Raw genomic sequence first — 27,744 nt, 5'->3', positions numbered from 1 at the left:
GCCACTAGATTGATAGCTCTTCTAGGGCGGGGATTGTGTCTTCTGATTCTTTTGAACTCTCCCAACCGCTCCCCACACCAGTCCATGCTTCACTCTGCTGCCAGATCGTTTTTCTACAAAAATATTCAGACCGTTTTTCCCCACTCCTCAAGAACCTCCAGTGGTTGCCTATTCACCTCTGCATCAAGCAAAAACTCCTCACCACTGGCTTTAAAGCACTGTCACCTTGCCCCCTCTTACCTCACCTCGCTACTCTCCTACTACAACCCAGCCGGCACACTTCGCTCCCCTAATGCTAATCTTCTTACTGTACCTCGATCTTGTTTATCTCGCTGCTGACCTCTCTTCCACATCCTGCTTCTGGCTTGGAATGCCTTCCCTCTTCATATTTGAGACATAATTACTCTCCTCCTCTTCAAAACCTTATTGAAGACGCATCTCCTCCAAGAAGCCTCCCTGACTAAGCCCTCTTCCTCTTCTCCCACTCCCTCTGCATCCCCCTGACTTGCTCCCTTTATAATAACGATGGTATTCGTTAAGGCCTTACTAGGTGCTAAGCACTGTTCTAAGCTCTGGGGTAGATACAAGGCAATCAGGTTGTCCCACGCAGGGCTCACAGACTTCATCCCCATTTTACAGATGAGGGAACTGAGGCACAGAGAAGTGAAGTGACTTGCCAAAGGTCACAGCTGACAAATGGTAGAGCCGGGATTAGAACCTGTGACCTCCGACTCCCAAGCCCCTCCCAGCCCACATCATTTAAGTCCATATCTGTCATTTATTTATTCATTTATTTATTTATTCGTAGTAATGTCTGTCTCTCCCTCTAGACTGTAAGCTCATTGTGGGCAGGGAATGTGTCTGTTGTTGTACTGTACTCTCCCAAGAGCTTAGTACAGTGCTTTGAACACAGCAAGTGCGCAATAAATATGATTGAATGAATGAACTGCTCAGTACAATTCTGGGGGCATAATAGGCACTCAATAAATATGACTTTTGAATAGAATTACACTAGCTCTTTGACTTCTTATATAAACCAGGATTGGCCTAGAAAGCATCAGGAAAATATCTGTGTCTGTGAAGAAGAGTTTCAGAGGACTCGTTTGAAAATGCTTTTTATAATTGTGACATTTATTAAGCTTTTATTATGTTCATTCATTAATTCAATCCTATTTATTGAGCGCTTACTGTGTGCAGAGCACTGTACTAAGTGCTTGGAAAGTACAATTTGGTAACAGAGACTATCCCTAACCGATAATGGGCTCAGAGTCTAGAAGGGGGAGACAGACAACAAAACAAAACCATGTGTTTAGTGTTGGGATTTAATCAAGGCTATGAGAAACAGGAGGAACAGTGGAGCCTAGAGGAAAGCACGTGGGCCTGGGTGTCAGAAGACCTGGGTTCTAACCCCGGATCTGCCGCTTGTCTGGTGTGAGACCTTGGGCAAGTCACTTAATTTCTTCATGCCTCAGTTACATCACTTGTAAAATGGGGATCGAGACTGAGCACCCTGGGTGGGACATGGACTGTGTCCAACTTGATTAGCTAATCTCTACCCCAGAACTTTGTACAGTGTCTGGCACGTATTAAGACTTTAGAGCAGTACAGTCCTGTGGTTGGTATCGTGGAAAAGCATAGCTCTGGGAATCAGGAAACCTGGGTTCTAGTCCCCACTAAGCCCGGCATAGGGTTGTGCATCAGTGGGGAAGGGGTTTCTGGCTGATGAACCACATAGCACATTCTGGGAAGTGGACAGGCCCAAACCTGACAAATATTCATTTATTCAATCATATTTACTGAGCTCTTACTGTGTTCAAAGCACTGTACTAAACAGTTGGGAGAGTACAATGCAACAATACACAGGCACATTCCCTGCCCACAGTGAGCTGACAGTCTAGGGGGGGAGACAGACATTAAAATGAATAAATAAATAAATGACAGATATCGACATGAGTGCTGTGGGGCTGGGAGGGACGATGAATAAAGGGAGCAAGTCAGGGGGATGCAGAGGGAGTGGGAGAAGAGGAAGGGAGGGTTTAGTCAGGGAGACCCCCCTCGGAGAAGATGTGTCCTCAGTAAGGTTTTGAAGAGGAGGAGAGTGTCTCTCAGATATGAAGAGGGAGGGATTTCCAAGCCAGAGGCAGGATGTAGGCAAGAGGCCGGTGGCGAGATAGGCAAGATCGAGGCTGGCTAGCGTGGGTGCACAAGACCACGGCGGCTACTAAGCAACCGCCTGCTGGGTCGGGGGACTACGGACATAGGCCTGTGATCACTGTAAATAGATCCCAAGCATGAAAACCCGTGTGTACACATCACATCCCACTGTACCCCTTCCCAGTCCCAAGCAGGACCACTCCTTTATTGGAGCCATGTGGGGAAATACAGTGTACATGATCCCCAGTGAGGCATGTGTACTATAGCATGAGTTTTCCTTAGTGCAAAATCTGTCAGAACCATAACCTCCCTCATTCTAAAAGAGGGTCTATTTTTGTCTAGACCCGTAGTGGGTTTCGGATACCGCCATTGAATCCCGCTTCACCTAGATTCCTCATTTAATATGGTGTCTCAGGTGTCTGAGATAGCCGTCTCGGGGAAGGGAAGCCCTATCGTATCAACACAGGGACCCCGTTGAGGACGACAGGGAGTTGCATGGGTGACTTTTGGTTGCTTTGGATCCTGTTTTCTTTGGGTTTGTGAGGCCCTCTACCACTTATGTCCATTATGTATTCACAAAGGTTTTAAATATTTGTACTTTCAGTAAATTTGTTCACCTGTTTCCTCGTGTTCTCTTTCTTGTTTCATTCATGCTCTTCTTCATGCTTTCATTAATGGTAAATAATGTTTATCTAAATGTCTCCCCCCTTTTTTATGGTATTTAAGTGCTTATGTGTCAAACACTGTTCTAAGCGCTGGAGTAGTACAAGGTAAATAAGATGGACAGAGTTCCTGTCCCGCATGGGGAACATAATCCAAGCAGGAGGGAGAAGAGGAGAATTGAGGCCCAAAAAAGTTAAGTAACTTGCCCAGGGTCACACTGCAAAGCAGAGGCAGCATTAGCACCCACATCTTCTGACTCCAAGGCCTGGGCTCTTTCCACTAAGTCTCTTCTTCTCCACGAAGCCTTCCCTGATTAAGCCCTCTTTCCTCCAGCTCGATCTCCTTTCTGCACTTAGATTTGTGACCTTTGGACATTTGGTGTTCACCCCACCCCCAACCCCACAGCATCTATGAACATATCTTTATTATAAATCATTCATATTAATGTCTGTCTCACCCTCTAGACTGTAAGCTCATTATGGGCGGGGAAGGAGTCTGCTAATTCTGTTGTACTCTCCCAAGAGAACAGTGCTCTAGCCATAGTAAGTGCTCAATAAATTCCATTTTTTGATTGATAGGCCATGCTGCTTTTCCCCTGTTAAACTGCTCCTAGAGGATAGGTAATGCTCTTCCTCCTACTGTTGTTTTCTCCCAAGTCTCAGTACGGTGTCTAGCACTCAGTAGACACTCTATAAATTCCACCAGTTGGTTGATGGTTCACCCTTTAGTTAGCAAAAATAGGCTTTATGGGTAACTTCCTGCAGTAGGGTAATAGTGATAGTATTCACAACGAGCTTACAGTCTAGAGCACTAGCCAACATTTTACATTGTTGTCTGTCTCCCCATCTAGACTGTAAGCTTGCTATGGACAAGGAACGTATCTGCTAATTCTGTTGCATAGTACTCTTCCAAGTGCTTAGTACAGTGCTCTGCACTTAGTAAGTGCTCAATAATACCATTGATTGATTGCAGTTTAGAGGACAAACATACAGTCTGCACAACAGACCAGTGGTAAAAACTGGGATTAGAACCTGGGTCTTCTGATTCCAAACCCAGGCCCAGTGGAGGTCCATAGCCATGAATCAGTCAATCAATCCTATTTATTGAGCGCTTAATGGGTGCGGAGCTCTGTACTAAATGCTTGGGAGAGTCCAGTACAACAGAGTTCGTAAAAACCTACCCTGCCCACAAGGAGCTTACAGTCTAAAGGAAAATACAAACATCTCCATGCAGGAGGGCAGATTTAAAGAAGGGTATTTTCTTCAAAAGCAACCTCAGGAAAGGCAGGTCTACAGACCCGCAAAATCACAGAGCAGCTCGTGCAAGAAGTCAGATTTTTCTTCCCAAGGTGGATGGCAGCGTGACCTAAAGGATAGAGCCGGGCCTGGGAGTCGGAAGGTCATGGGTTCTAATTCCGGCTCCCCCACTTGTGTGCTGTGTGACCTTGGGCAAGTTACTTCTCTGGGCCCGTGTCCAATCCAGTTTGCTTGTAATCATCCCAGAGTTTAATAGAGTGCCTGACATACAGTAAGTGCTTAATGAATATCACATTTATTATTGTTATTATCTATTCCACAACTGAGTGGCCTTCAAAGATGCCTTCTTAGTTTCAATCAGTCAATCATATTTATTTAATTGTGGTATTTGTTAAGTGCTTACTATGTGCCAGGCACTGTATTAAGCGCTGGGATGGTTACAAGCAAATTGGGTTGGACACAGTCCCTGTTCTATATGGTGCTCACAGTATTAATCCCTGCTTTACAGATGAGGTAACTGAGGCACAGAGAAGTTAAATGATTCGCCCAAGGTCACAGAGCAGATAAGTGGAGGAGCTGGGATTAGAAAATAATAATAATAATAATGGTATTTAAGTGCTTACTGTATGCCAGGCACTATTCTAAGCGCTAGGGTGAATATAAGCAAATCCAGTTGGGTACAGTCCCTGTCTCACACGGGGCTCACAGTCTCAATCCCCCTTGGCCAGATGAAGTAATTTAGGTCCAGAGAAGTGCAGTGACTTGCTCAAGGTCACAGAGCAGATAAGTGGAGTAGGTGATATTAGAACCCAGGTCCTTTTGACTCCCAGGCCTGTGCTCTGTCTGCTAGGCCACACTGCTTCCTGTGGCAAAATGGCAAGAGCTGCAAACTGCCTCATGCCTCTCATTGCCTGGTAGAACTTCAGACTTTGTTCCTGCTTTGTACTCACGCTGGTGCCCAAGGAAAAACCCACTGTCACATGATTCCCCCCCCCCCCCCCCAAAGCACCTGGCCTTGACAATGAGTAGAACTATTTGAGAAGCAAACGAGCTCTCTCTCCAGATTGAAACTTTCAGAATATAGAATGAGTCACAGCCATTGTCTGAGCTGCCGGAGTAGGTGCTTATGAAGATGTTGATTCTCTTGGATCAGGAGAGGGCCTTAACCTTCAGGTCTCCAAATTATCCAACAACAGACAGGAAATATTTTCTCCTCACCCAGTCCTCACCGATCCAGACAAAGGAGAGCTTCTGCTGGGTGAAAGTTCCATTAGGCTCTCCATTTCCAAGCTGCAGAGGCAGATTGTCAGAACCAATCAATCGTATATATTGAGTGCTTACTGTGTGCAGAGTGCTGTACTGAGCACTGGGTGAGTACAACATGACAGAGTACCAAGCCATCATGGAACTTTGTGTACCCTTAGGAATAATAGGGTTCTGCCTCTTCTTCCTCCCTCCCCACAACATCCATTGGTCAGTTGGCAGAATTGGGACACCTACTGTGTACTGAGCACCAAACTGTATCCCCTCCTATTTAGACCGTGAGCCCCATGTGGGGAACTGTCTGTGTCCGACCTGCGTAAGTTTTATCTATCCCAGCACTTAGGACGGTGCTTGACACGTAACAAGCCCTTAACCAATACAATAATATTGCGACCAGCCCAATCGAGAGCCGTAGCTTAGTTTTTGGACTGCAGTACTAATTTTAAGCCATGTCCTTAAGGCCTGGTCCGTCTGTGTTTTGTAAAGATTTATGGTGAATGACGTGCAACAGCTCTTTCCTCTTAATGGATTTCTTTTCTTGACCCAGGGGGGCCTTAATTTCCCCTTAATGGCCTTTTGACAGGAGGTTTCACTGTCTTTTCCCTCCCCCACAGATGCTCCTTGACTAAGACCCTGCTGTGCTCTTTGCCTCTCATAGCCTCTTCTCTCTAATGGGTGGTGTTAGTGAGATGAGGTCATTAATTTTCCTCTTGCTTTCTTGGGGTCTCGCTCATAGGGGGTGCCTTTGGGCTGAGTTGAGCAAGCTGTTTGTAATATGTGACCTTTCACACAGAGCGGCCCTAGCGGATAAAGCACATGTGGGTTCTAATGCCGGATCTGCTGCTTGCCTGCTGCATGTGACCTTGGGCAAGTCACTTCACTTCTCTAGGCCTCAATTTTCTCAGCGGCAAAATGATGATTCATTCATTCATTCCATCGTATTTATTGAGCATTTACTGCGTGCAGAGCACCGTACTAAGAGCTTGGAAAGTACATTTCGGCAGCAAATAGAGACAATCCCTACCCAATAACGCCCTCTGACTTAGACTGTGAGCCCCACGTGGGACCTGATGATTTCGTATCTAAGCCAGCGCTTAGTACAGTGCCTGTTACATATCAAGTGCTTAACAAACACCACTATCATTATTATTTCCATGTTTTAAAATCGGAAGACAAAACCAGTGCCTTTTGTACTGTGAACAACTGACTCCACCACCTCAGTTTTGAAAGTGGACTCCCGTGAGAGTAGGCTTCAGCAAGCATCACCTCTGTTTAATAGAATCTCTTCGAAAGAGTGCCTGATGAATTAATCAGCCATATCTAATTCCCTTCTGAGTATTTTCTCCCAGTGCTTAAAGTGTGCTGCACACAGTAAGTGCTTAATAAATACTCTTACTATTAGAACTGTGCAGGTGCTGTATGCAGAGCACTGTGCTAGTAAGTACAATAGAGCTGGTGGGCATAATCCTCATAACCTTCCTCATAACTAAATTATCTCATTGTCTCTTTCCCAGGCTAGATTGTAAATTCCTTGTTGTCTAACCCTATTATACTCTCCAAAGCACTTAATACAGTGCTCTGCATACAATAGGAGCTCAATAACTACTATCCCCTGAATGATCATTTGATTTCTTCTCAGAATGCTTAGTTTGTATATGCCATGTGTTATAAGGCAGTAACATCTTCCATTCAGAGAGAGAAAGGAAAACAGATGTATTCCCAGTTCTGCTATAACACAGGTTTTCATTTTACAGTTTGGATATAACATTCTTCCCACAAATCAAGTCTTTTCTGCTCTCATGTGTGGTACAAGATGGTGCAACTTGTCCGCATATGTATGACATCCATCCATCAATGGTATTCATTGAGTGCTTACTGTGTGGAGCGCTTGGGAGAGTATAATGCAACAGAGTTGGTAGATGCGTTCCCTGCCCTCAGTGAGCTTATAGCGTAGAGGAAGAAGGCTCGAAGCTGCTGTATTTCGTCCATTCCCCTCTACCATCACGGTTCTACACCCTCCTGTACAACTTTTCACTGTTTAATGTAATAAAATAACCAGAAATGGCAAGGATGTCAGGGTTATCCTTGTGGTAGCCATCATAATGGTGTAGGAATTTGTGGTGAAAAATGTCATTCATGATGATGTCTTCTTATCCCCCAGTATAAAAATTTTTGTATGGTATATAAGCGCTTACTATGTGCCAGGCACAGTATATTATTTATTTTATTTACTTTATGGTATGTGTTAAGTGCTTATTATGTGTCAGGCACAGTATTAAGCGCCATGGTAAATACAAGATGATCAAGTTGGACACACTCCTTGTCCCACGTGGGGCTCACAATCTTAATCCACGTTTGCAGGTGAGGTAACTCAGGTTCACAGAAGTGAAGTCACTTGCCCAAGGTCGCATAGCAGATGAGTGGCAGAGCTGGGATTAGAAGCCACGTTCTCTGATTTCCAGGCCCCTTCTCTATCCACTAGGCCACGCTGCTTCTCTCCTAAATGCTGGGGTTGGATACAAGGTAATCAGGTTGGACACAGTCCCTGTCCCACATGGTGCTCACACTCTTAATCCCCATTTTGCAGGTGAGGTAACTGAGGCATAGAGAAATGAAGTGACTTGCTCAAGGTCACATAGTAGACATGTGGAAGAGTGGGGAGTAGAACGCAGGTCCTTCTAATTCCCAGGCCCGGGCTCTTTCCACTGCTCTGAGGCCTCACTGCTTCTCACTGAATCACTGGTTATTAAAATGTGGGTCTTCTGTAAAATGGAGGTCTTCAAGAACACAACGTCCATTATAAAGGAACTCTCTGGGTATGCGTGAGAACTCCAGGCTATAAGCAATGACATCATGGGTCAGTCACCATCATCATCAGTGGTAATTACTGAGCACTTACTGTGTGTAAAGCATTGTACTAGTGCTTGGAAGAGTCCAACATAACCCCCATTCTGTACCCAGCCCAGTATTGTGTTTCTTCAGGGAACACCACCGGACTCTTTGAGGAAAAATGGGAAGTAGCATGGCCCACTGGATAACTGTGGTATTTCTTAAGCACTTACTATGTGCCAAGCAGTCTGTTAAGCGCTGAGGTAGATACAAATTTGTCAGGCTGGACTCAGTCCCTGTCTCACATGGGGCTTACAGTCTAAATCCCCATTTTACAGACGAGGTAAGACTATTGGAAGGCCCATCTCCTTCAAGTGGTCTTCCCTAACTAAATCCTCTTTTCCTCTTCTCCTACTCCCTTCTGCGCTTCCTTGCCTTCCTCCCTTTATTCATCCCCCCTTCCAGCCCCATGGAACTTATGTACAAATCTGTCATCTATATCAACGTGTTTCTCCCCCGCTAGGCTGTAAGCCCATTGTGGGCATGGAATGTCTCTCTTACATTGTTGTACTGTAACAATACAGTCTAATTAGGTGATACATTCCCTGCCCATAAAGACCTTACAGTCTAGAGGGGGAGAGAATGTGTCTGTTATATTGTACTCTCCCAAACACGTAGTAAAGTGTTCTGCCCACAGTAAGCGCTCAATAAATGCACTAAATAATACACTATCATAAATAAATCGGACTAATTGATCCTCTCATCCTAATGGAGTGGCTCCATCTTTATTATATCCATCCATTCCATCACCGAGCTGTGGTCCCTGCTTCTACCAGCTACAAGGCTCACCACTTGGGCACGAGTGAGCCGCACGTAATAATTGCTGCATTTCTGCTACCTCTATTTCTCGAACACTCGTAAAGCGGCCTGGAGCGAAACCCTGTCTTTATCCTTCCTGCCCATCCTCCCTCACCCATTCTCTCTTTCCTTTCTTTTCCTTAAAAACAGATGAAGTAAATTTTCCCGTTCATTTGGTCTTACATGTATCCCCGGCACTTTACAAAACAGTTCCTCTCAAACATTAATGATGGTATCATGTTTTTGTAATGGTTATTTAGGTCCTCCTCGTATTAGTGGAGATATTCAATTACTCAGGTCACAGAAGAGGCTGCGTTTCATGCCTCGCTCAAAGAGGTAGCTTAAGGATGGTCCATTGTCAGAAAAAAGCATCAGTGGCTCCTTGGCACGCTGCGCATTTGGGGGTACTGTCATCTTTTATTTCCGTGTACACTTTGGGATCTCCCCACCTTCAAAGCCCTACTAAAGTCACATCTCCTCCCAGAGGCCTTCCCTGATTAAGGCCTCTTTTCCCCAACTCCCTCTCCCTTCTGCATCATCTATGCACTTGGGTCTGTGACCGTTGGGAATTTGATATTTGCCACACCCTCAATCCCAGAGCACTTTTTGTTTTAGGATATTTGTTAAGCGCTTACTATGTGCCAGGCACTGTATTAAAGCACTGGAGTAGATACAAATGAATCAGGTTGGACACAATCCCTGTCCCACATGGGGCCCAGAGTCTTTGAGGAGCAGCGTGGCTTAGTGGAAAGAGTCCGGGCTTGGGAGTCAGAGGTTGTGGGTTCTAATCCCGACTCTGCCTATCAGCTGTGAGACTTTGGGTGAGTCACTTAACTTCTCTGTGCCTCAGTTACCTCATCTGTAAAATGGGGATTAAGATTCTAAGCCCCATATGTGACAACCTGATTAGCTTGTACCTACCCAAGTACTTAGAACAGTGCTTGGCACATAGTAAGCACTTAACAAGTACCATCATTATTATTATTAATCCCCATTTTACAGATGAGCCGTTTGAGGCACAGAGAAGTGAAGTGACTTACCCAAGATCACACAGCAGACAAGTGGTGGGCCTGGGATCTGAACTCAGGTCTTGCTGACTCCCAGGCCTGTGCTTTAAACACTAGGCCACATTTCTATAACTTGTATATTATAACCATTTACATTAATCTCCGCCTCCCCTTCTAGACAGTAATCTTTTCGTGGGCAGAGAACACGTTTAACAGCTCTGTTGTAATGTACTCTCCCAAAGTGCTTAGTACAGTTCACCGCACACAGTAAGTACTCAAATCCTGATAATGATGATGTCTGCAGCAGCTCATTCGAATCAAAGATGGTGGTGGGCCAAAACAGAGATTCCACCACTGTCATCCTTTAATCCCTTTCCTTCCACTTTCCTGCATTCCTAAAGGGGTAATTGGGTGAGCGTAAATGAGTACACGGGTTGGGAAGCACTGATGGTGTACGTGGTTCTGTCACGATCTGGCCACTGATTTGGCTTGTGTTCTTGAAGCGACACTAAGAATTTTAATATCAATGAGGGAATTTATTTCACATTTTACTGGGTGTCGAGTACCCTGCTCTAAAGCTGGGGTAGGTGCAGGATAATCACATCAGTCACAGTCCATGTATCGCATGAGGAGGTTGTGAGAACAGGCCTCTTCTGCCCATTTTTAAGAAAAGGAAACTGAGGCTCAGAGGGGTTGTGACTTGCCAGAGGTCATAGAGCGGACCAGTGGCCTTGCTGGTACTCAAACCTGCTTTGGAGTGGAAATAATAATAATTACGGTATTTGTTAGGTGCTTACTATGTGCCAAGCACTGGTCTAAGTGCTGGGGTAGATACAAGGGAATCAGGTTGTCCCATGTGGGACTCATAGTCTCAATCCCCATTTTACAGATGAAGTAACCGAGGCACAGAGTAATTAAGTGGCTTGCCCAAGGCCACACAGCAGACAAGTGACAGAGCCGGGATTAGAACCCATGTCCTCTGATTCCCAAGTCCTTGCTCTTTCCACTAAACCATGCTGCTTCTCTGGAAAGAGCACATGCCTTAAAATTAGGGCACTTGGGTTCTAATCCCAGCTCCACCATTGGCCTGCTGTGTGACCTTGGGCAAGTCACTTCAAATCTCTGGATCGCAGTTTCCTCATCTTGAAAATGGGGATTAAATATTCTGTTTTCCGACCCACTCTTAGACACTGAACCTGTTGTGAAACAGGGGCACAGAGGAACTCCCTCCCTCTTCAAATCCAACAGATGATCACTTTTCCCCCTTTAAAGCCTTGTTAAAATCACATCAACTCCAAGAGGTCTCCCCAGAATGAACCCTCTTTTCCTTTATTCCTTCTCCCTTCTGCCTCACCCTTGCACTTGGATCTGTACCCTTTATTCACCCCTCTTCTAGCCCCACGACACTTATCCGCATATCCAAATTTATTTTAACGTCTGCCTCAACCCCTCTAAACTGTAAGCTCCTTGTGAGCAGGGAACTTGTCTACCAACTCTGTGATACTGTAGTCTCTCAAGCCCTTAGTATATTTTATTATAAAAGTAATTTATTCATATTTAATGTCTGTCTTCCCCCCTAGACTATAAGCTCATTGTGGGCGGGGAATGTGTCTGTTATATTAATACTCTGCCAAGTGATTAGTACAGTGCCCTGCACACAGTAAGTGCTTAATAAATATGACTGACTGGCTTAGTCTAGTGCCCTGCACAGTGAGTGCTTGATAAGTACGACTAATTGGCAGAGCCTGTGTCCAACCTGATTATCTCGTATTTACTCCAGCATTTAGTACAGTGCTTGTTATATAGTAAGCACTTGTAATTATGATGAGGCTTTCCATTCTCACCCACCACCTGGGCCAGGCCTCTGTCTCTCAGTAGGGAGGCTCACTCCACACATGTATACTTTGCCTATTCACCGCATGTGAGTGTCCACACAACATCAGTGCTCCACCAAGGAGTTGGGATTGCTGATTTTACCACCATCCTGAATATTTACTCCATTTAAAGACTTTAGGAATTAGGAAAATTGCTTGCTTTGCGACCTTGGGCCAATCACTTAACTTCTCTGTGTCTGTTTCCTCATCTGTAAAATGGGGATTAACGCTGGGAGCCCTATGGAGACAGGGATTATGTCCAACCCAATTATATTGTATCTACTCCAGCGCTTAGTACTGTGCCCGGAACATAGTAAGTGCTCGACAAATACCGCTATTATTATGTGATCCTGTTGCTGGGCAGGGATTGTCTCTATCTGTTGCCAAATTGTGCATTCCAAGTGCTTAGTACAGTGCTCTGCACATAGTAAGTGCTCATTAAATACAACTGAATGAATAATTAGTAGGAGCACATCTGGATTCTTTTCTCTATCATGCTGACTTCCTAGATTAATCCCACAGCACCTTGATCTTGCTGCTGTCCTTGGTTTCAGTCCAAGTTGGCCTTGATGTATAACTTGCATGTTCAGTGTCTCAGATATACATTTTTTTGGACCCCTCTTGTACATCTGAATGACTCCCTGCTATAACTTTGTGGCCACTCAATAAATACCATTAACTGAACTGTTTCCAGCTTTTGCATATACATGTACACAAATCACTAGTATTTACTGAGCACCTACTGTGTGCAGAACACTGAGCAATAGAATCAGCACCTGTTCCCTCACCTCAAGATGCTTGCCATCTAATGGGGAGAGAAGCACAAAATCATTTACAGACAGGAGAAAGATAGTGGAAAGATGGGTAAGTGGAAAAGCAAGCCCTTGCATAGTATATAAATTGATATGTATTAAAGTGCCACGAGTGGTATGTGAAAGCTTGAAAGCAGAATGCTTTTTATCTTCCACAACTCAGAAAAATCTTTAAACTTAAATACCGACTCACTAAAAAGCAAATATAGGTATATCGGATTGGGTAGATGCTTAGATTTAAAATTTCTCCGTAGTGTATGCCAGAAGAGCTTATGCTTTTTTTAAAGAAAGGAGACGGTAATTGAAAAGTCTACGTTCTCTTCATATTTTGGGATCCTTGTGTATTTGTTACTCTATAAGTTGAAACTCCCTCCCACTTTAGGTGTCCTGAAATACAACTCCTGCTTCCTACAGGGCCCTTTTGAAGGGAGTGTATTTACCAACGCTGCTATATTGTACTCTCCCAAGCACTTAGTACAATACTCTGCACACAGTAAATGCTCAATAAATACGATTGGTTGGTTGAAAAATCCACCTTCTCCAAGATTCCGAGAGCCATATTAATATTATATTAATGTCTAACTCCCCCTCGAAACTGTAAGCACGTTATGGGCAGGCAACTTCTCTTTTATATTGTTGTTTTATATTGTACTCTCCCAAGTCTTTAGTCCAGTGCCCTGCGCAGAGTAAGCGCTCAATAAATAAAATTGATTGATAGTAGTAATTTTTAAATACTGTGTGTACTGTGTGTACGGCACTGTAGCAAGCACTGGAAAAGAATACATATGGGGAATTTAAAAACAAAAGGTACTATGCTAAATGCTTCAGAGAACACAATAGCAAACACATTCCCATCCACAAGGAACTTGCATTCTAGCTGAGGAATCTAGAGTGTAAATTTACTGTGGGCAGGGAATGTGTCTGTTGTACTCTTCCAAGCGCTTAGTTCAATGCTCTGCACACAGTAAGCACTCAATAAATACGATTGACAAAATAATTTATAAATAGGAAGAAAGGAGCTTAAACATCGGAACATGTAAACCAGAAATGTAAAAAATGTGAGGAGAAATAGTGAGTTGAAATAAGCCATAGTGGTTAAAAAGTGCCGAGGTAATAGGGAAGATGTGAGCTGAGGAGAAGAATTAATCCACGTTTACCACTGAAAGGAAGCGAAAATGCAGCCAACTTTAATCCTTTTGGACACACATCCTCTAAGCTGGGTAATGAATGGACCTCCTTGGTCTGGCTTTACAGATGTTGTCGTCGATGTATTGCATTTTGCTTAAGCAAATTGAGTTTGTCTGTTTTGCATTACCGAGACCAAATGTTTGGTTTTAGTTCCTGCGCTAAAGTAATTCCATGACACGGGATCCACATCCTGCATAATCATCAAAGCAGATGGAAAAACCAGATGGGAAATTACCTTTACGGAAAAAACCAAAGTGACCTCCGTGTCGATACCTCGCTCGGCCAAAACACGTGTCTTTAGCAGCGAAACGTCTTATAAAGAGATAGGGAACTACAAAGCATCTGAGGTGGTTTTTCGACAGCGTTACCTGTTTTTCCAAAGATCCATTTTCGCTCAAACGTTATTTCTTCATTGTACCAGACGTACATACAGACAGACATACAGAAGTAACTTGGCCTAGTGGATAGAGTGCGGGTCCAGGAGTCAGAAGGACCTGGGTTCTAATCCCAGCTCTGTAGTAATAATAATAATAATAACGATAGTGTTAATGCCCTCTGAGGGATGCACATGGAGAGTTTCCAGTACTCTACTAGTCTCGACTGCAGGAGGGAGAGTCAAGCAGAGGACTACCCATTCCATTCCTGGCTTAGCCAGTGGCTAGCAAGTGGAGGGCAATCTGCTACAAGTCCAAATTTACCAGTACTGAGCAGCAGCGGCATGGGAGAGAGTCGAGGGCGGAGACTCGAGTTTACTGCGCAGAAGGAGGCGATGGTAAACCACTTCAGTATTTTTACCAAGAAAATCCTGTGGATACGCAACCAGAACAAATGCAGATGGAGGTGGGGCGTTCTGGGAGAGATGTGTCCATGGTGTCGCCATGGGTTGGAAATGACTCAACGACATAAGACAAGATGAGTGTTTGTTAAACACCTATTATGTGTTATTATGTGGTGGTGTTATGTGTTGGGGTAGAAAAATGTAGACAAGTTGGACACGGTCCCTGTTCCGCATGAGGCTCGTAATCTAACAGTAGCAACAGCATTTACTGAGCACCTACTAGAGCACTGTATTAAGCACGTGGGAAGTACAAACAAACAAGTGACGTATTCCCAGTCCCATAAGGAGTTTTAACGGATGGAATGGGACATGGCCTAAGGGATAGAGCACAGCCCTGGCAGTCACAAGGACGTAGTTCTAATCCCAGCTGTGCCACTTGTCTGCTGGGTGACCTTTGGCAAGTTACTTCCCTTCTCTGTGCCTCAGTGACTTCATTTGTAAAATGGGGGTTAAGAGCCTCACGTGGGGACTGCCCAACATGATTAGCCTGCGTTTACCCCAACACTTAAGTCAGGGCCTGACATATAGTAATTGCTTAATACCATTTTTAAAAAACCTGTTTTCAGCGTCATCATCACTAGGGGTATTTACTAAGTGCTTTCTGTAAGCAGAGCACTATGCCAAGTAGCAGCGTGGCTCAGTGGAAAGAGGTCACGGGTTCGACTCCCGGCTCTGCCCCTCGTCAGCTGTGTGACTGTGGGCGAGTCACTTCACTGCTCTGTGCCTCAGTTCCCTCATCTGTAAAATGGGGATTAACTGTGAGCCTCACATGGGACAACCTGATTACCCTGTATCTCCCCCAGCGCTTAGAACAGTGCTCTGCACATAGTAAGTGCTTAACAAATACCAACATTATTATTATTACTTGGCAGAGTAGAATATAACCGAGCTGGTAAACACGTCCCTGCCCACAGTGAGCTCACCTTCCTGAAGAGAGTATTTAAAATAAATAATTGCATATACAATGGAAGCAATCAATAAATTGTATTTATTGAGCACTTACTGTATGTAAATCCCTGTACTCAATGCTTGGGAGACATCAATAGAATCAATAAGCATGAGTCCTTCTCTCAAGGAGTTATAAATATTTACATAAGTGCTGAGGGTAAGTATAAATGAGTGCTAGATATAGCTATATATATGTACACACATACACACACCTATATAATATATATATACATATGTTTAGCACTTGGGATATATAGAGAGCACTGTACTAAGCACTTGGGAGAATACAATATATCAGAGTTAGTGTAAGCTCCACAAGTTAATGTAATGTAGCTTACAGTCTAGAATAGCATTTATTGAGCACTAATCCTCTTTGGAAGTTTAGAATAATGAAGTGACATTTTCCCTGCCCATCAGAAGCTTTCACTCTAGACCCAGCCTGTAGGTGCTCAGTAAATAGCTGTTGAGGAAGAAGACAAATTTTCTAACTGTGCACTCAGTTCTGACACAGTGTGCTTTCTTAGAACATGTCTACCTTCTTTGTTGCACGGTACTCTACCAAGCGCTAAGTACGGTCTGAAGCAGAAGATCTTAGAGCACGGGCCTGGGAGTCAGAAGGTTGTGGGTTCTAAACCCGGCTCTGACATGTATGTTGTGTGGCCCTGGGCAAGTGACTTCACTTCTCTGTGTTTCAGTTTCTTCCTCTGTAAAACAGGGATTGAGACTGTGACTCCATGTGGGACAGGGTCTCTGTCCAACCCAATTTGCCCGTATCCACCCCGGTGCTTAGTACAGTGCCTGGCGTATAGTAAGTGTTTAGCAAATACCAGCATTATTAAGCGCTCAGTAAATACCATTGAGTGATTTTCATTGTGCATTTTGAGACATGGCATGGCCTAGTGGAAAGTGCACAGTCCTATAAATCAGAGGGCCCGGTTCCAATCCCGGTTGTGCCAGTGGCCTGCTGTGTGACCTTGGCTAAGTCACCTCACTTCTCTGGACCTTAGTTTTCTCATCTGTAAAATGGGGATTTGATACCTGTTCTCCCTCGTACTTACACTGGAGGACTATGTGGGATGGGGTTTGTGACTAACCTGATTATCTTATATCTACCCCAGAACTGAGTATATGCTTTGCTTAACGTGTATCACCATCATCATTATCACTGTTTATTATTATTATTATTATTGCAATGGGGAACAAAGAGTATTCTTCTGACAACAGGAGACTATTAGGACCTATATGCATCACCAGAGTGAGCGAGCAAAACACCTCCGTTTCCCTGGCATGAGATTTCAAGAGAGCGTCACCTTTGCGTTCTAGTGGTGCAGGGTGGACATCCAAACAACTGACCCTACCTTGCCTTTGCGGACCCAGATGTTTGAACTGTACATCGTCTCTTTAAGAAGACGTGTTTAGCGGCGTATTGTTGGTATATCTGTCCCTGACCCTTCTACTCTCTTTCCCCAGGATTGAAAAAACGAACCAGGAAGGCCTTTGGAATACGGAAGAAAGAAAAGGACACTGATTCTACGTACGTGCCTGGCGGGGAGTGGGTCTGGGAAGAAATTTGTTCCCCAGAGTTGTGATTTTCAGAGACCTCCATCTTCCAGTCAGACCTGTTCTCTGGCGGGCAGTGTTTCTGCAGGGCTAGCCCAGCAGTAGTCAGGTGTGCGTTGCACACCTGCACGGTGATAATGTATACTTGGCCCTCTTCCTCTTCCAAACCCATCAAACGAACCCTTGGAAGAGAGAGGTCAGTAATGTGGTGAGAGCTGTAGAAGGCATAGCAGTGTGGCTTAGTGGAAAGAGCCCGGGCTTGGGAGACAGAGGGCGTGGGTTCTAATCCCGGCTCCGCCGCTTGCCAGCTGTGTGACTTTGGGCAAGTCACTTAACTTCTCTGTGCCTCAGTTCCCTCATCTGTAAAATGGGGATGAAAACTGTGAGCCCCACGTGGGACAACCTGATCACCTTGTATCCCCCAGCGCTTAGAACCGTGCTTTGCATATAGTAAGCGCTTAACAAATACCACCATTTATTTATTTTTTATTTATTTACATTGTGGGGTCTCTCTGCCGATGTCAATACGGGATAGATATCACTATCGTCATATTTAGTGAGCGCTTACTGTGTGCAGAGCACTATACAGTCCTTTAGACTGTACGCTCATCCTCTGGGCTGTAAGCTGGTCACGGGCAAGGAACACATCCACTAATTTTCTTGTATTGTACTCTCACAACACTTAGTGTAGCTCTCTGCACAACTTAGAACAGTGCTTACTATGTGCACTTAAATGCCATTATTATTATTATTGTAGCAAGTGCCTAATAAGTGTCATTGATTAATTGTACTAAGCATTTGGGAGAGTACAATGCAATGGAATTAATAATAATAATGGTATTTGTTAAGTGCTTACTATGTGCCAAGCACTGTTCTCAGTGTACACAAGGTAATCAGGTTGTCCCACGTGGGGCTCACAGTCTTAATCTCCAGTTTACAGATGAGGTAACTGAGGCACAGAGAAGTGAAGTGCCCTGCCCAAACTCACACAGCTGACAAGTGGCAGAGCTGGCATTCTAACCCACGGCCTCTGACTTCCAAGCCCTTGCTCTTTCCACTAAGCCACATTGCATCGTCCCTAATAATAATAATTGTGGTGTTTATTAGGTGCTTTCTATGTGCCAGGCACTGTCCTCAGCATTGGGGTGGATACAAGCAAATCAGGTTGGACACAGTCCCTGTCCCACATGGGGTTCACAGTTTTAATCCCCATTTTACAGATGAGGCAACTGAAGCACAGAGAAGTGAAGCGACTTGCTCAAGGTCACCCGGCAGACCGGGGGTGGAGCCGGAATTAGAACCCAGGTCCTTCTGACTCCAAGGCTCTAGCCACAAGGGCATGCTGCTTCCCACAGCGAGCTTACAGTCTCGAGAGAGTGGTTGAAATGGTGATTGAATGAATGATTGAATGAATGAATGAATGAATGGCATTCCCACCTTAATGCACTTTAAAACTAGGAGAAGTGACCTTTCCTCTTCCTGGCCTGTTCACCATGGGCCCGGGATGGATAGAACTCTGGCCTTGGAGTCAGAAGGAACTGGGTCCTAACCCTGGCTCTGCCATTTGCCAACTGTGTGACCTTGGGCAAGTCACTTCATCTCTCTCTCTGCCTCAGTTACCTCATCTGGAAAATGGGGATGAAGAGTGTGAGGCGGGTGGGACAGGGACTGTGTCCAACCTGATTAGTCACCCCAGCTCTTAGGACAGTGTTTGGCAAATAGTAAGCACTTAAATACCATTAAAAAAATGAAGGTTAGGACAAGAGGGAGTGAAGGTGGCAATTAAAAGGGGAAGAGGCAGTGTGGTTTAGTGGAAAGAGCACAGGATTGGAAGTCAGAATGTCCAGATTCTAGTCCCATCTCTGCCACTGGCCTCCTCTGTGACTATGGGCCAGGTACTTAACCTCTCTGGGCCTCAGTTTCCTCAGTTGTTAAATGCTTTCTCTCCTTCTTAGACCATGAGCCCATCTTGGGGCAGAGACTGGGTCTGATCTAATAATAATAATTGTATTTATTAAGCGCTTACTATGTACCAAGCACTGAGTTAAGCATTGGGGTAGATACAAGGTGGTTGAGTTGGACACAGTCCCTGTCCCACATAGGGCTCACACTCTTCATCCCCATTTTACAGATGAGGTAACTGAAGCACAGAGAGAAGTGAAGTGACTTGCCCCAGGTCACACAGCAGACAAGTGGTAGAGCCTGGATTAGAACCCAGGTCCTTCTGACTCCCAGGCCCGGACTCTAGCCACTACGCCACGGTGCTCATCTTGTATCAGCCCCGGGCCTTAACACCGTGACTGGCATTTCATAAATGCTGAATAAATGCCATCATGATAGCAGAGGCAAAAGAAGAATTGGAGAGCGAGAGAGGGAGATGGAGCGTTGTAAAGAACATCATCATCCTAGATTACCGGTGTGAGGTAGGAAGCGAAGGTCGACCAGCAGGCTGAGCGCTCACGCCACCCACACAGGCTAGTTTCCATTAAAAAACAAAACAACTCCGTTGCCAGCTCAGAGCGTAGCAAAACGTAGGGACTCTGTGCTCTGGATTTCTTCAGGAGCAGGGACACTACCCCAATTCCTGCTCCAGAATCCCCATTGCCTGCCACGTTGTTTGTGAAGAATATGTCAGTCCGTCAATCATATTTATTGAGCGCTTACTGTGTGCAGAGCACTGTACTGAGCGCATGGGAGAGTACATTACAACGATAAACAGATCCATTCCCTCCCCCGAAGGAACTTACATTTAGAGGGAATATGGACATTTCCGGGCATCCGAGAGTCATGAGGTTGTGGCTGGTTCAGTGAATCTTCCCGCTGCAGCAATTCTTGGTCTCTCAGTGTGCGCCTTGAAAGCAGGGTGACCAGAAATCTGGTTTAATAGCGGACTTGACCCTGTTTGATAATGTGTGCTTGGGGATCGGGGAAGTGCTGTAGATGCCAACTTTTCTCCTTGATTGTGGGGGCTTGAAGTGGGCATGGGTTTAGGGGAAGTGGGGATTGGGAGAGAAAAGGCTTCACTGAGCAGACAGGCCAAGCTGCCCTTTGGGACCTTTTTTTTAGGGATTTAAGTGCTTAATATGTGTCAGGCAGTGTGCTAAGAGCAGGGGGAAATACCGGTTCAGGTTGCACCTAGTCCCTGCCCCACATGGGGCTCGCAGTTTTAATCCCCATTTTACAGATGAGGTAACCGAGGCACAGGGAAATGAGGTGACTTTCCCCAGGTCACAGAGCAGACAAGTGGCAGAGCCGGGATTAGAACCCAGGTCCTCTGACACCCAGACTCGTGCTTTACCAACTGCTTCTCTGGCCTTTCCAGGCCTTACTGGAACAATAATAATAGTAATAAATTGTAGTATTTGTTAAGCACTTAGTATGTGCCAGGCAGTGTACTAAGGACTGAGGTAGATGCAAGATAATCAGGTTGGGCACAGTCCTTGTCCCACAGGGGGCTCCCAGTCTCAATCCTCGTTTTGCAGATGAGGTAACTGAGGCACAGAGAAGTTAAGTGATTTGCCCAAGGTCACACAGCAGGCAAATGTCAGAGCCGAGATTAGAAACTCAGGTCTTTCCAGAGATCTGGGATGAGGGAGTCCGAGGGCCAGCTGAGGAGGCCACTACCTGCTTCAACCCATAAGGAGCTGGCACCGATGGCGCCCGTATTCTTGAGTGCTGTCGCTGACCATTCTACTCCATTGACCACTTGCCAAACATGGGTCACCAGACACTTCTACTTGCTCCTCTTCCAAAGTCTTGGCTCCATCCTTGAGGGTCTCCATTTTCCCCTGGGAAAGGTTCAGCTTCCTACCCAAGAATGTGGCATTGCTGACAGCTTAGGCCTCATGGTAACTGTGTGCCCCTTCAAGTGGAAAGACTTCTTTTCTGCCAGGGAAAAGGCCATTTTAAGCAAAGAGATAGCTGGGTTTCAGAAACAATGGTGACCAACGGGTCCGGCTGCTCCAATTTCCTTTTTACCTAGAGCACCCCAATTTTCCTGGAGCTCAAAGTGGGGTGCGGGTGGGGACAGGGTTAGTGGTCCTGGCATGGATGGAGAGGGGAAAAAGAAAGGGGGACAGACAGGCAGGTGTGCACACACACGCACACACACACATCCAGCTCAGTCAATCAGTGGTATTTACTGCGCACCCTCCGTGGGCAGAGCCCAGTGCAGTCGCACAAAGATATTCATTCAAAGTCCGCCCCAACCCACACACCTCCAGATCCATCAGTCATTGGTGTTTACTGTGCATCCGCTATGTTCGCAGACGTGCAAAGATGTTCATTCAAAATACACACCAAAAGACGCAACCACTGCGCAACCATTAGCAGAGGCTCAGTTGCTCACCCACACAAACACGTGAAGCAGAGCAGAAAGCCGTGGGAGGAGGACGTTTCGCTACGGGGGTAGCCCAGCCTACCCACCACCATAACTGCTTGACAATGAGGTAGTGAGGGCTTGCGCTTGATGTGCCATCCCAGACTAATGCCTAGAGTTCCCTCCATGTCCCTCGGGCCTTCGGAGTTGGGAGACAAAAATAAATCGATCAACGATATCGATTGTCTACTGTCAATATCGTCTACAGAGAGACAAAATGACTTGCCCCAGGTCATGTAGCAAGCAAATGGAGAAGCCGAGACTAGAAACTGGATATACTGGCTCGCAGTTATCTGCTCTTTCCACTGCGCCCACTGCCTAGATCAGAGTTTTGGGAGCCATTTTGTGGAGAAGGCCAGTAGAGAGTTCAGTAGAATTAGGAGACACAATTCTTGCCCTCAGGGAGCTTCCAGTTTGGTGCGGAGACCAATCCCACCCTGCAAAAGAAATTATGTGGAGGAGGAAATGGAGTATGAAAGATGGATATGAGGACGAGCAAGTGTTTAAATAGTGTGCAAGGTGATTTGTAGTCAGTTAGTCGTATTTATTGAGTGCTTACTGTATGCAGAGTACTGTTCTAAGCACTTGGGAGAGTACAATGCAACAATAAACAGACGCATTCTCTGCCCACAAATTGCCCACAGAGGGACTGTGGGTGACTGTGAGTGCAAAAGTACAGAGATGGCATAAAAACGCAAAGAGCGGTAAAGGGACTTGATTCAGGGAGAAGAAAAATCAATCGGGAAGACCTCCAGGAGGGGGTGTTCAGGAGGGGAGGGGTGTTCAGGAGGCTTTGAAGGTGGGAAGTGCTGTGCTCTAACATATTTGAAGAGGAAAGAATTTCTGGCAGGAGGGTGTGGGTCATTTTGTTGTTTTCTGGTCACCTGTGTTAAAGAAGTCACGAAAACACTGCCCATTAGAGAAAGGGACACTCAGAAAAGTAAATGGGGAATTGCACATGGTGTCAACTTTGAGCAGACTCCTGGTGAACTTCCCTTTGATCCTCTCCCCCCGCATCTAGCCCCTGCCTGCCTGTGGGGAGGAGAGATTTATCTGAAATTCGTAGTTCCCTTTAGAGTGTCAGAGTTCTCCATCCTCCTCACAGCCAACCAGGGCTCTTCTTGCTTGACAGTTGCCAATTTCTGGTCCATTTCTATCCTGGTGCTATGTGTCTGAGAGGTCAAAGTGACTCCTCCTAATAGCTGTCCTTTTTCTCCTCTGTTTCAGGGGTTCCCCAGATAGGGATGGAATCGTAAGTATCTAAAAAACATTCTTAGAACATTTGGGCTCAGACCTACAAGGAGGGCTGGTTTGGGGTTTTTTTTTTTTTGAAGTTGCTTTCCTCTTCAAAAATACCTGAAATGACCTTCTCCTTATTTTTATTTAATATGTGAAGTCACTTCAAAAATACATTCCTGCTTGAAAAGTGGGTTGATGACGAAGCTCCAGATTTAATTATCGAGGACACCCGAGTCACCCTGAGGGATTGGGGTGTGCCCTTCACAAGCCATTATTCATTCATTCATTCATATATTCATTCATTCAATCGTATTTATTGAGGGCTTAAAGTGTGCAGAGCACTGTACTAAGCGCTCGGAAAGTACAATTCAGCAATAGAGACTGTCCTTGCCCACACCAGACTTAGGAGAGCTGAACACATCAAATATTACTGTGCATTCATTGATCATCAAGCCACACCTTCTCTGTCAGAAGGTCCAAGTTCTTCACAGAGTTTAACTATCAAGGTTTTGGTTTTTACCCCCACTGTGTGGGCGACGACACGTTATTCTATATTAAATTCAAAAATGGGAGAATGGTCTGAAAAGTTCTTCTGTCTCAGATTATGACTGGATACATTTCCAGGTTTACTTTGATTCAGGGGACGACTCTGACTCCTTCCTAGAACTTGACTCCCGCCGGGCAAAGAAGTATGTTGGGTCCAGACCTGAATTATCCAAAGAGTTGGTTTGAGGGAAATCCTACTTAGCTTTGAATCGGAATCAGAAGCACATTCTAAATGTTCCACCAGACTAGCTGCCCCTGGAAACAGAGGGCCCACACCTGCCCTAAGTTTAATTCATTCAATTATTCAATTTTATTTATTGAGTGCTTACTACGTGCAGAGCACTGTACTAAGCTCTTGGGAACGTACAATACAACAGAAAACAGTGACATTCCCTGCCCACAACGAGCTTAATGAAAATGTAAAAAGTCCTTCAGGAGGGCCAAAAGATCATAATATCTCCTCATCTACAGCTGGGCCCAAATTGGGATTCTTTTTTTTTCCATCTGGCCCAAGATCCTTAGCTCCGAAGATACCCCTTGCATTTATGTTGTCCTTGCCGTTAACTGCCGAGAGACAAAACAGAAATCCTGGCCATTGGGTTGCTCAAGGCTCCATTCAGCAGGGGCAAGGGCAGATCCAAAAGACTCAGCTTCTGTTCACTTTTGCTTCTGTCCCTCCCCACCATCTTAACTCTGGCCCAGGTTCTCCCTCCATCTCTGGCTCATCTTCTGGTTTTCTGGGTGTTGGTTCTCCTGGGGCTCTGTGTGAGGCTCACCCTGTTTCTCCCCCTTTTGCTTCTTACCTTGCGACTTTCTCTTGCCCCTCTTGCTGCCCCCTTTGCCCTCCCTGACCAATCACCACCACCGGATGTGCTCTCACATCGATAAGCTGTGTCTCAGCTTGGCTCAGCTGCCCCCCCCCCCTTCCCCCGTGCTTTTCAAGACGACCAGTGATTAGGAAATGTAATAACAGTATTTACTGAGAGCCCACTGGGTAATAATAATGTTGGTATTTGTTAAGCGCTTACTATGGGCCAAGCACTGTTCTAAGCTCTGGGGGAGATACAGGGTAATCAGTTTGTCCCACGTGAGGCTCACAGTTAATCCCCATTTTACAGATGAGGGAACTGAGGCACAGAGAAGTGAAGTGACTTGCCCACAGTCACACAGCTGACAAGTGGCAGAGCCGGGAGTCGAACTCATGACCTCTGACTCTGAAGCCCAGGCTCTTTTCCACTGAGCCACGCTGCTTCCCACTGCTTCACGCTGGGTGCAGTGCACCCTACTGAGTGCTTAACACTGTTTGTCCAACGTCTAGTTTATCATGAACCCTGCTATCCCAGAGCATTCCATTCCAGGCTGCTAATTCCCCCCTGGACCTCTGACTCTTGGGCTCTGTTGTGGACAGGATGAGTTACTTAGGATATTTATTAAGAATATACTCTGTGTGAAGGGTTGGGATTGATACCAGATTATCAAATCAGAGCCACTTCCTGTCCCACGTGGGACTTACACCTAAGACAGGGTGAGATCCCCATTTTACCGATGAGGAAACCGAGGCCCAGGGAGGTTAAGAGATTTGCCCAGCGTCACATTCAGGCCAATGGTACAATCCTGGTCTCCTGGTATCCAGTCTCAGGGCCTTTCCCTTAGGAAAATCCTGCAACATTTCACTGCCAGAGAAGGGCCCCAGTTTGGCTACGTGAATCCACCCCGGGGGACTAGCAGGCCAGTTCATTGGACTGCATTCCCCTTGAGACCCACCAGTTTTGGGACATTTCTGGTCCATGACTCCAGGCTCCAGCCTCTGGAAGTTATTCAAAAGCCACCGCTCATTGGCATTTATGGTGAATTCCCCTACAGCACAAAACGTGATTGTTGGGGCAATGCTGTATAATTGTACCTTGACACCAGTACTTTCTTTCTAGCCTAGACTCCACCTGAAGTAGAAAAAGTCTTGAGAGAGCCTGGACCCTGTCAACAAAATGGATCCCAAAACTCTTACCGAGGCAATATGGCCAAGTCGAAAAAGCACAGGATTCAGAGCCAGGAAATACGGTTTCTAGTACCAGCTTCTTCACTTGCTTGCTGTGTGGCCTGGGGCAAGTCATTTTGTCTCTCTGAGCCTCAGTTTATCTTTTTAAAAATAGAGATACAATAACTTTTCTCCCCCCCTCTTAAACTGAAGCCCTTGTAGGATAAGGGGTTTGATGCATAACACTTTATTATTAATATTCTCAGTCTGCAACAGTCAATTGATCGCATTTACTGAATGCTTACTGTGTGCAGCGCACTGTACTAAGGGCTTGGGAGAGCACGATATAATGATCACAATAGTAATGATAGTGCATTTGAGTGCTTACACTTACAGTGCCAGGCACTGTACTAAGCGCTGGAGTAGATACAAGCAAATTTGGTTGGACACACTCCCTGTCCCACGTGGGGCTCACAGTCTCAAAACAGCAGTTGGTAGACAGGCTCCCTGCCCACAGTGAGCTTACAGTCTAGAGGGGGAGACAGACACTAATATAAATAAATGATGGATATATACGTTAGTATTGTAGGGCTGAGGATGGGGAGACTAAAGGCCTTAGCAGCCAGGAAAGTGCTAAGCAGGTCTTCCCACATTCACAGAGGCCAAAGCATATATCGTACCTCAGCCCTGGGACTTTCTTTTCCGATAAACCAATACCCCTTTTACACAGCCCAGTTTACCTCGTGTTTCAGGCCTCATTCTGAGAATTTGGGTCCATTTGCATGGTCGGTGCTGGCTTTTGCTGCCTCTGATCTGGTCAGAATCAGCACCAACAATATCCATGGGGTACCTGTTAAGTATGGAGAAAGGTACTCAGTGGATTTCACCTGGAACCACTCCTGGATCTCCCCCCAAGCAGGGCATCCTGAGGTGATTGCTACTCTGGCTTACTGGCCCTGCCTGCAGTTGGGGCTTGGAAAACCAAAGATGTGGGTGGAGGAGGGGGTAGTTGAAAGGAAGCACCTTGGTGACAGAAGCTGAGTTCTACCCTCTGAGAAATGGAAAGGTTTCACTCCTAGTTGGTCACCTATGCGTAAATAAGCACAGGCTGGGTGAGGAGCTAGCCTCTGCCTCATTCCTCCTCCTTGTTCAGACCTATGCTGTGCTTGCTACCTGCTGCTCTGTCCCACTTTCTCTCCCCTCCTCATTCTCCTTCTCACCCCTACCCTGGCCCTGCCATGTCTGCTGAATTGAGCCTTGTTACCACCCCAAAGCACCCCTTCCTCGAGAGGGAGGGGAGGCTCCCGCCGGGGGCGATCAGCATCCCAAATCTGGCCTGGGACTTTTTTCCTTCTCTGGTTTGCTTGCTAACTCCGTGTGATTCTTTTATATGTGTTTCCAAAACCAGTTGATTCTTTAATCATTCTTTTCTGCATCAAAAAACTCAATTCCAGCAACCCAGTGCTCACGAACCACCCTACAGTAACAAAGCAGAGTGCGCGCGGGAAGGAGGAAAAAAAGTGTCGGTAAGGAACCAGATTTTAGTTTTAAGTTTCCAAGGGGTTGTTAGGTGCAGTAAGTATAAACCAAATGCGTTGGAAGACAAGACAACAGCCGAACTGGCTACTTAGGTAGGCTGTTTCTGACTATTGGATATGTCCACGCGGGTTTTGAAAAACTGGGGTAGAAAATTAGATCCTGCCATGTACCACTGTCACTTAAACAGGCCCGGTGGTGGCAGATCAGCTTTTCTGGGGATGTAAGCACTTTGCCAAGACCCTCTGAGTGTGTCAGGGGAGTGGGAAGGATGTCTTCGATCGTAGGAGAATGAATTAGATTGAATATTTTAATATTGCAACACTCAAAACTGTGGCTTTAAAACTAGTAGTCATAGTAATAAAAGTAGCAATAGAATTTATTAATTAACAATTAAGTGAGAGTGTTTCTTAAGCGTTTTGAGCAGGGCACCCTATGAAGCCCTGGGAAATAAGTCCTAGGTGTGAATTAGACACGGTCCCTGACATTCAATGGGCTCACGTTTTAAGACTCTAAATGGAGAGAGAGAACTGCTGGTAAACACAGAAGGAAATATGAAATCACAAAGCACTAAAACTAGCAATAATTCACTTGGATTTTACTAAGTAAATATTACCCCAGAAATATCAGTGATTTGGTGAGATCTTTGGGGTAGGAAAAGTGGGGCAGTTTCAATCTTGTAGATGTTGGAATCAAGATTAGTGGTGTCTATACTCAGGGCTACTTGCGTGTCCCGGAGAGCAACTATCTCTTGGTTTCTGCAAGTTCCATATATTCAGTTCTCTTATAAGGTGGGGGGGTCCCGTATCCTGACGGACCC

General features: G+C 45.5%; 1 protein-coding gene across 8 annotated transcripts in view; it reads left to right on the top strand.

The window, feature by feature from the left end:
- Positions 1-27,744, top strand: part of SGIP1 (SH3GL interacting endocytic adaptor 1) — a 98,442-nt gene that overhangs the window by 6,985 nt on the left and 63,713 nt on the right. For 5 of the 8 annotated variants that reach the window (XM_029046842.1, XM_029046846.1, XM_029046843.1 and 2 more), the window contains exons 2-4: positions 17,161-17,224; positions 22,856-22,880; positions 26,843-26,914. In XM_029046842.1, coding sequence (XP_028902675.1) covers positions 17,161-17,224; positions 22,856-22,880; positions 26,843-26,914 — 161 coding nt within the window. The remainder of the gene's footprint in view (positions 1-17,160; positions 17,225-22,855; positions 22,881-26,842; positions 26,915-27,744) is intronic. The other 3 variants (XM_039914684.1, XM_029046847.1, XM_029046845.1) reach the window with 1 other exon arrangement.

Source organism: Ornithorhynchus anatinus, chromosome 18 (genome assembly GCF_004115215.2).
Source record: "Ornithorhynchus anatinus isolate Pmale09 chromosome 18, mOrnAna1.pri.v4, whole genome shotgun sequence".
NCBI classification, from domain to species: Eukaryota; Metazoa; Chordata; class Mammalia; order Monotremata; family Ornithorhynchidae; genus Ornithorhynchus; species Ornithorhynchus anatinus.
The sequence above is the reverse complement of the archived record's forward strand: the minus strand, read 5'-3'. Positions and strand labels throughout refer to the sequence as shown.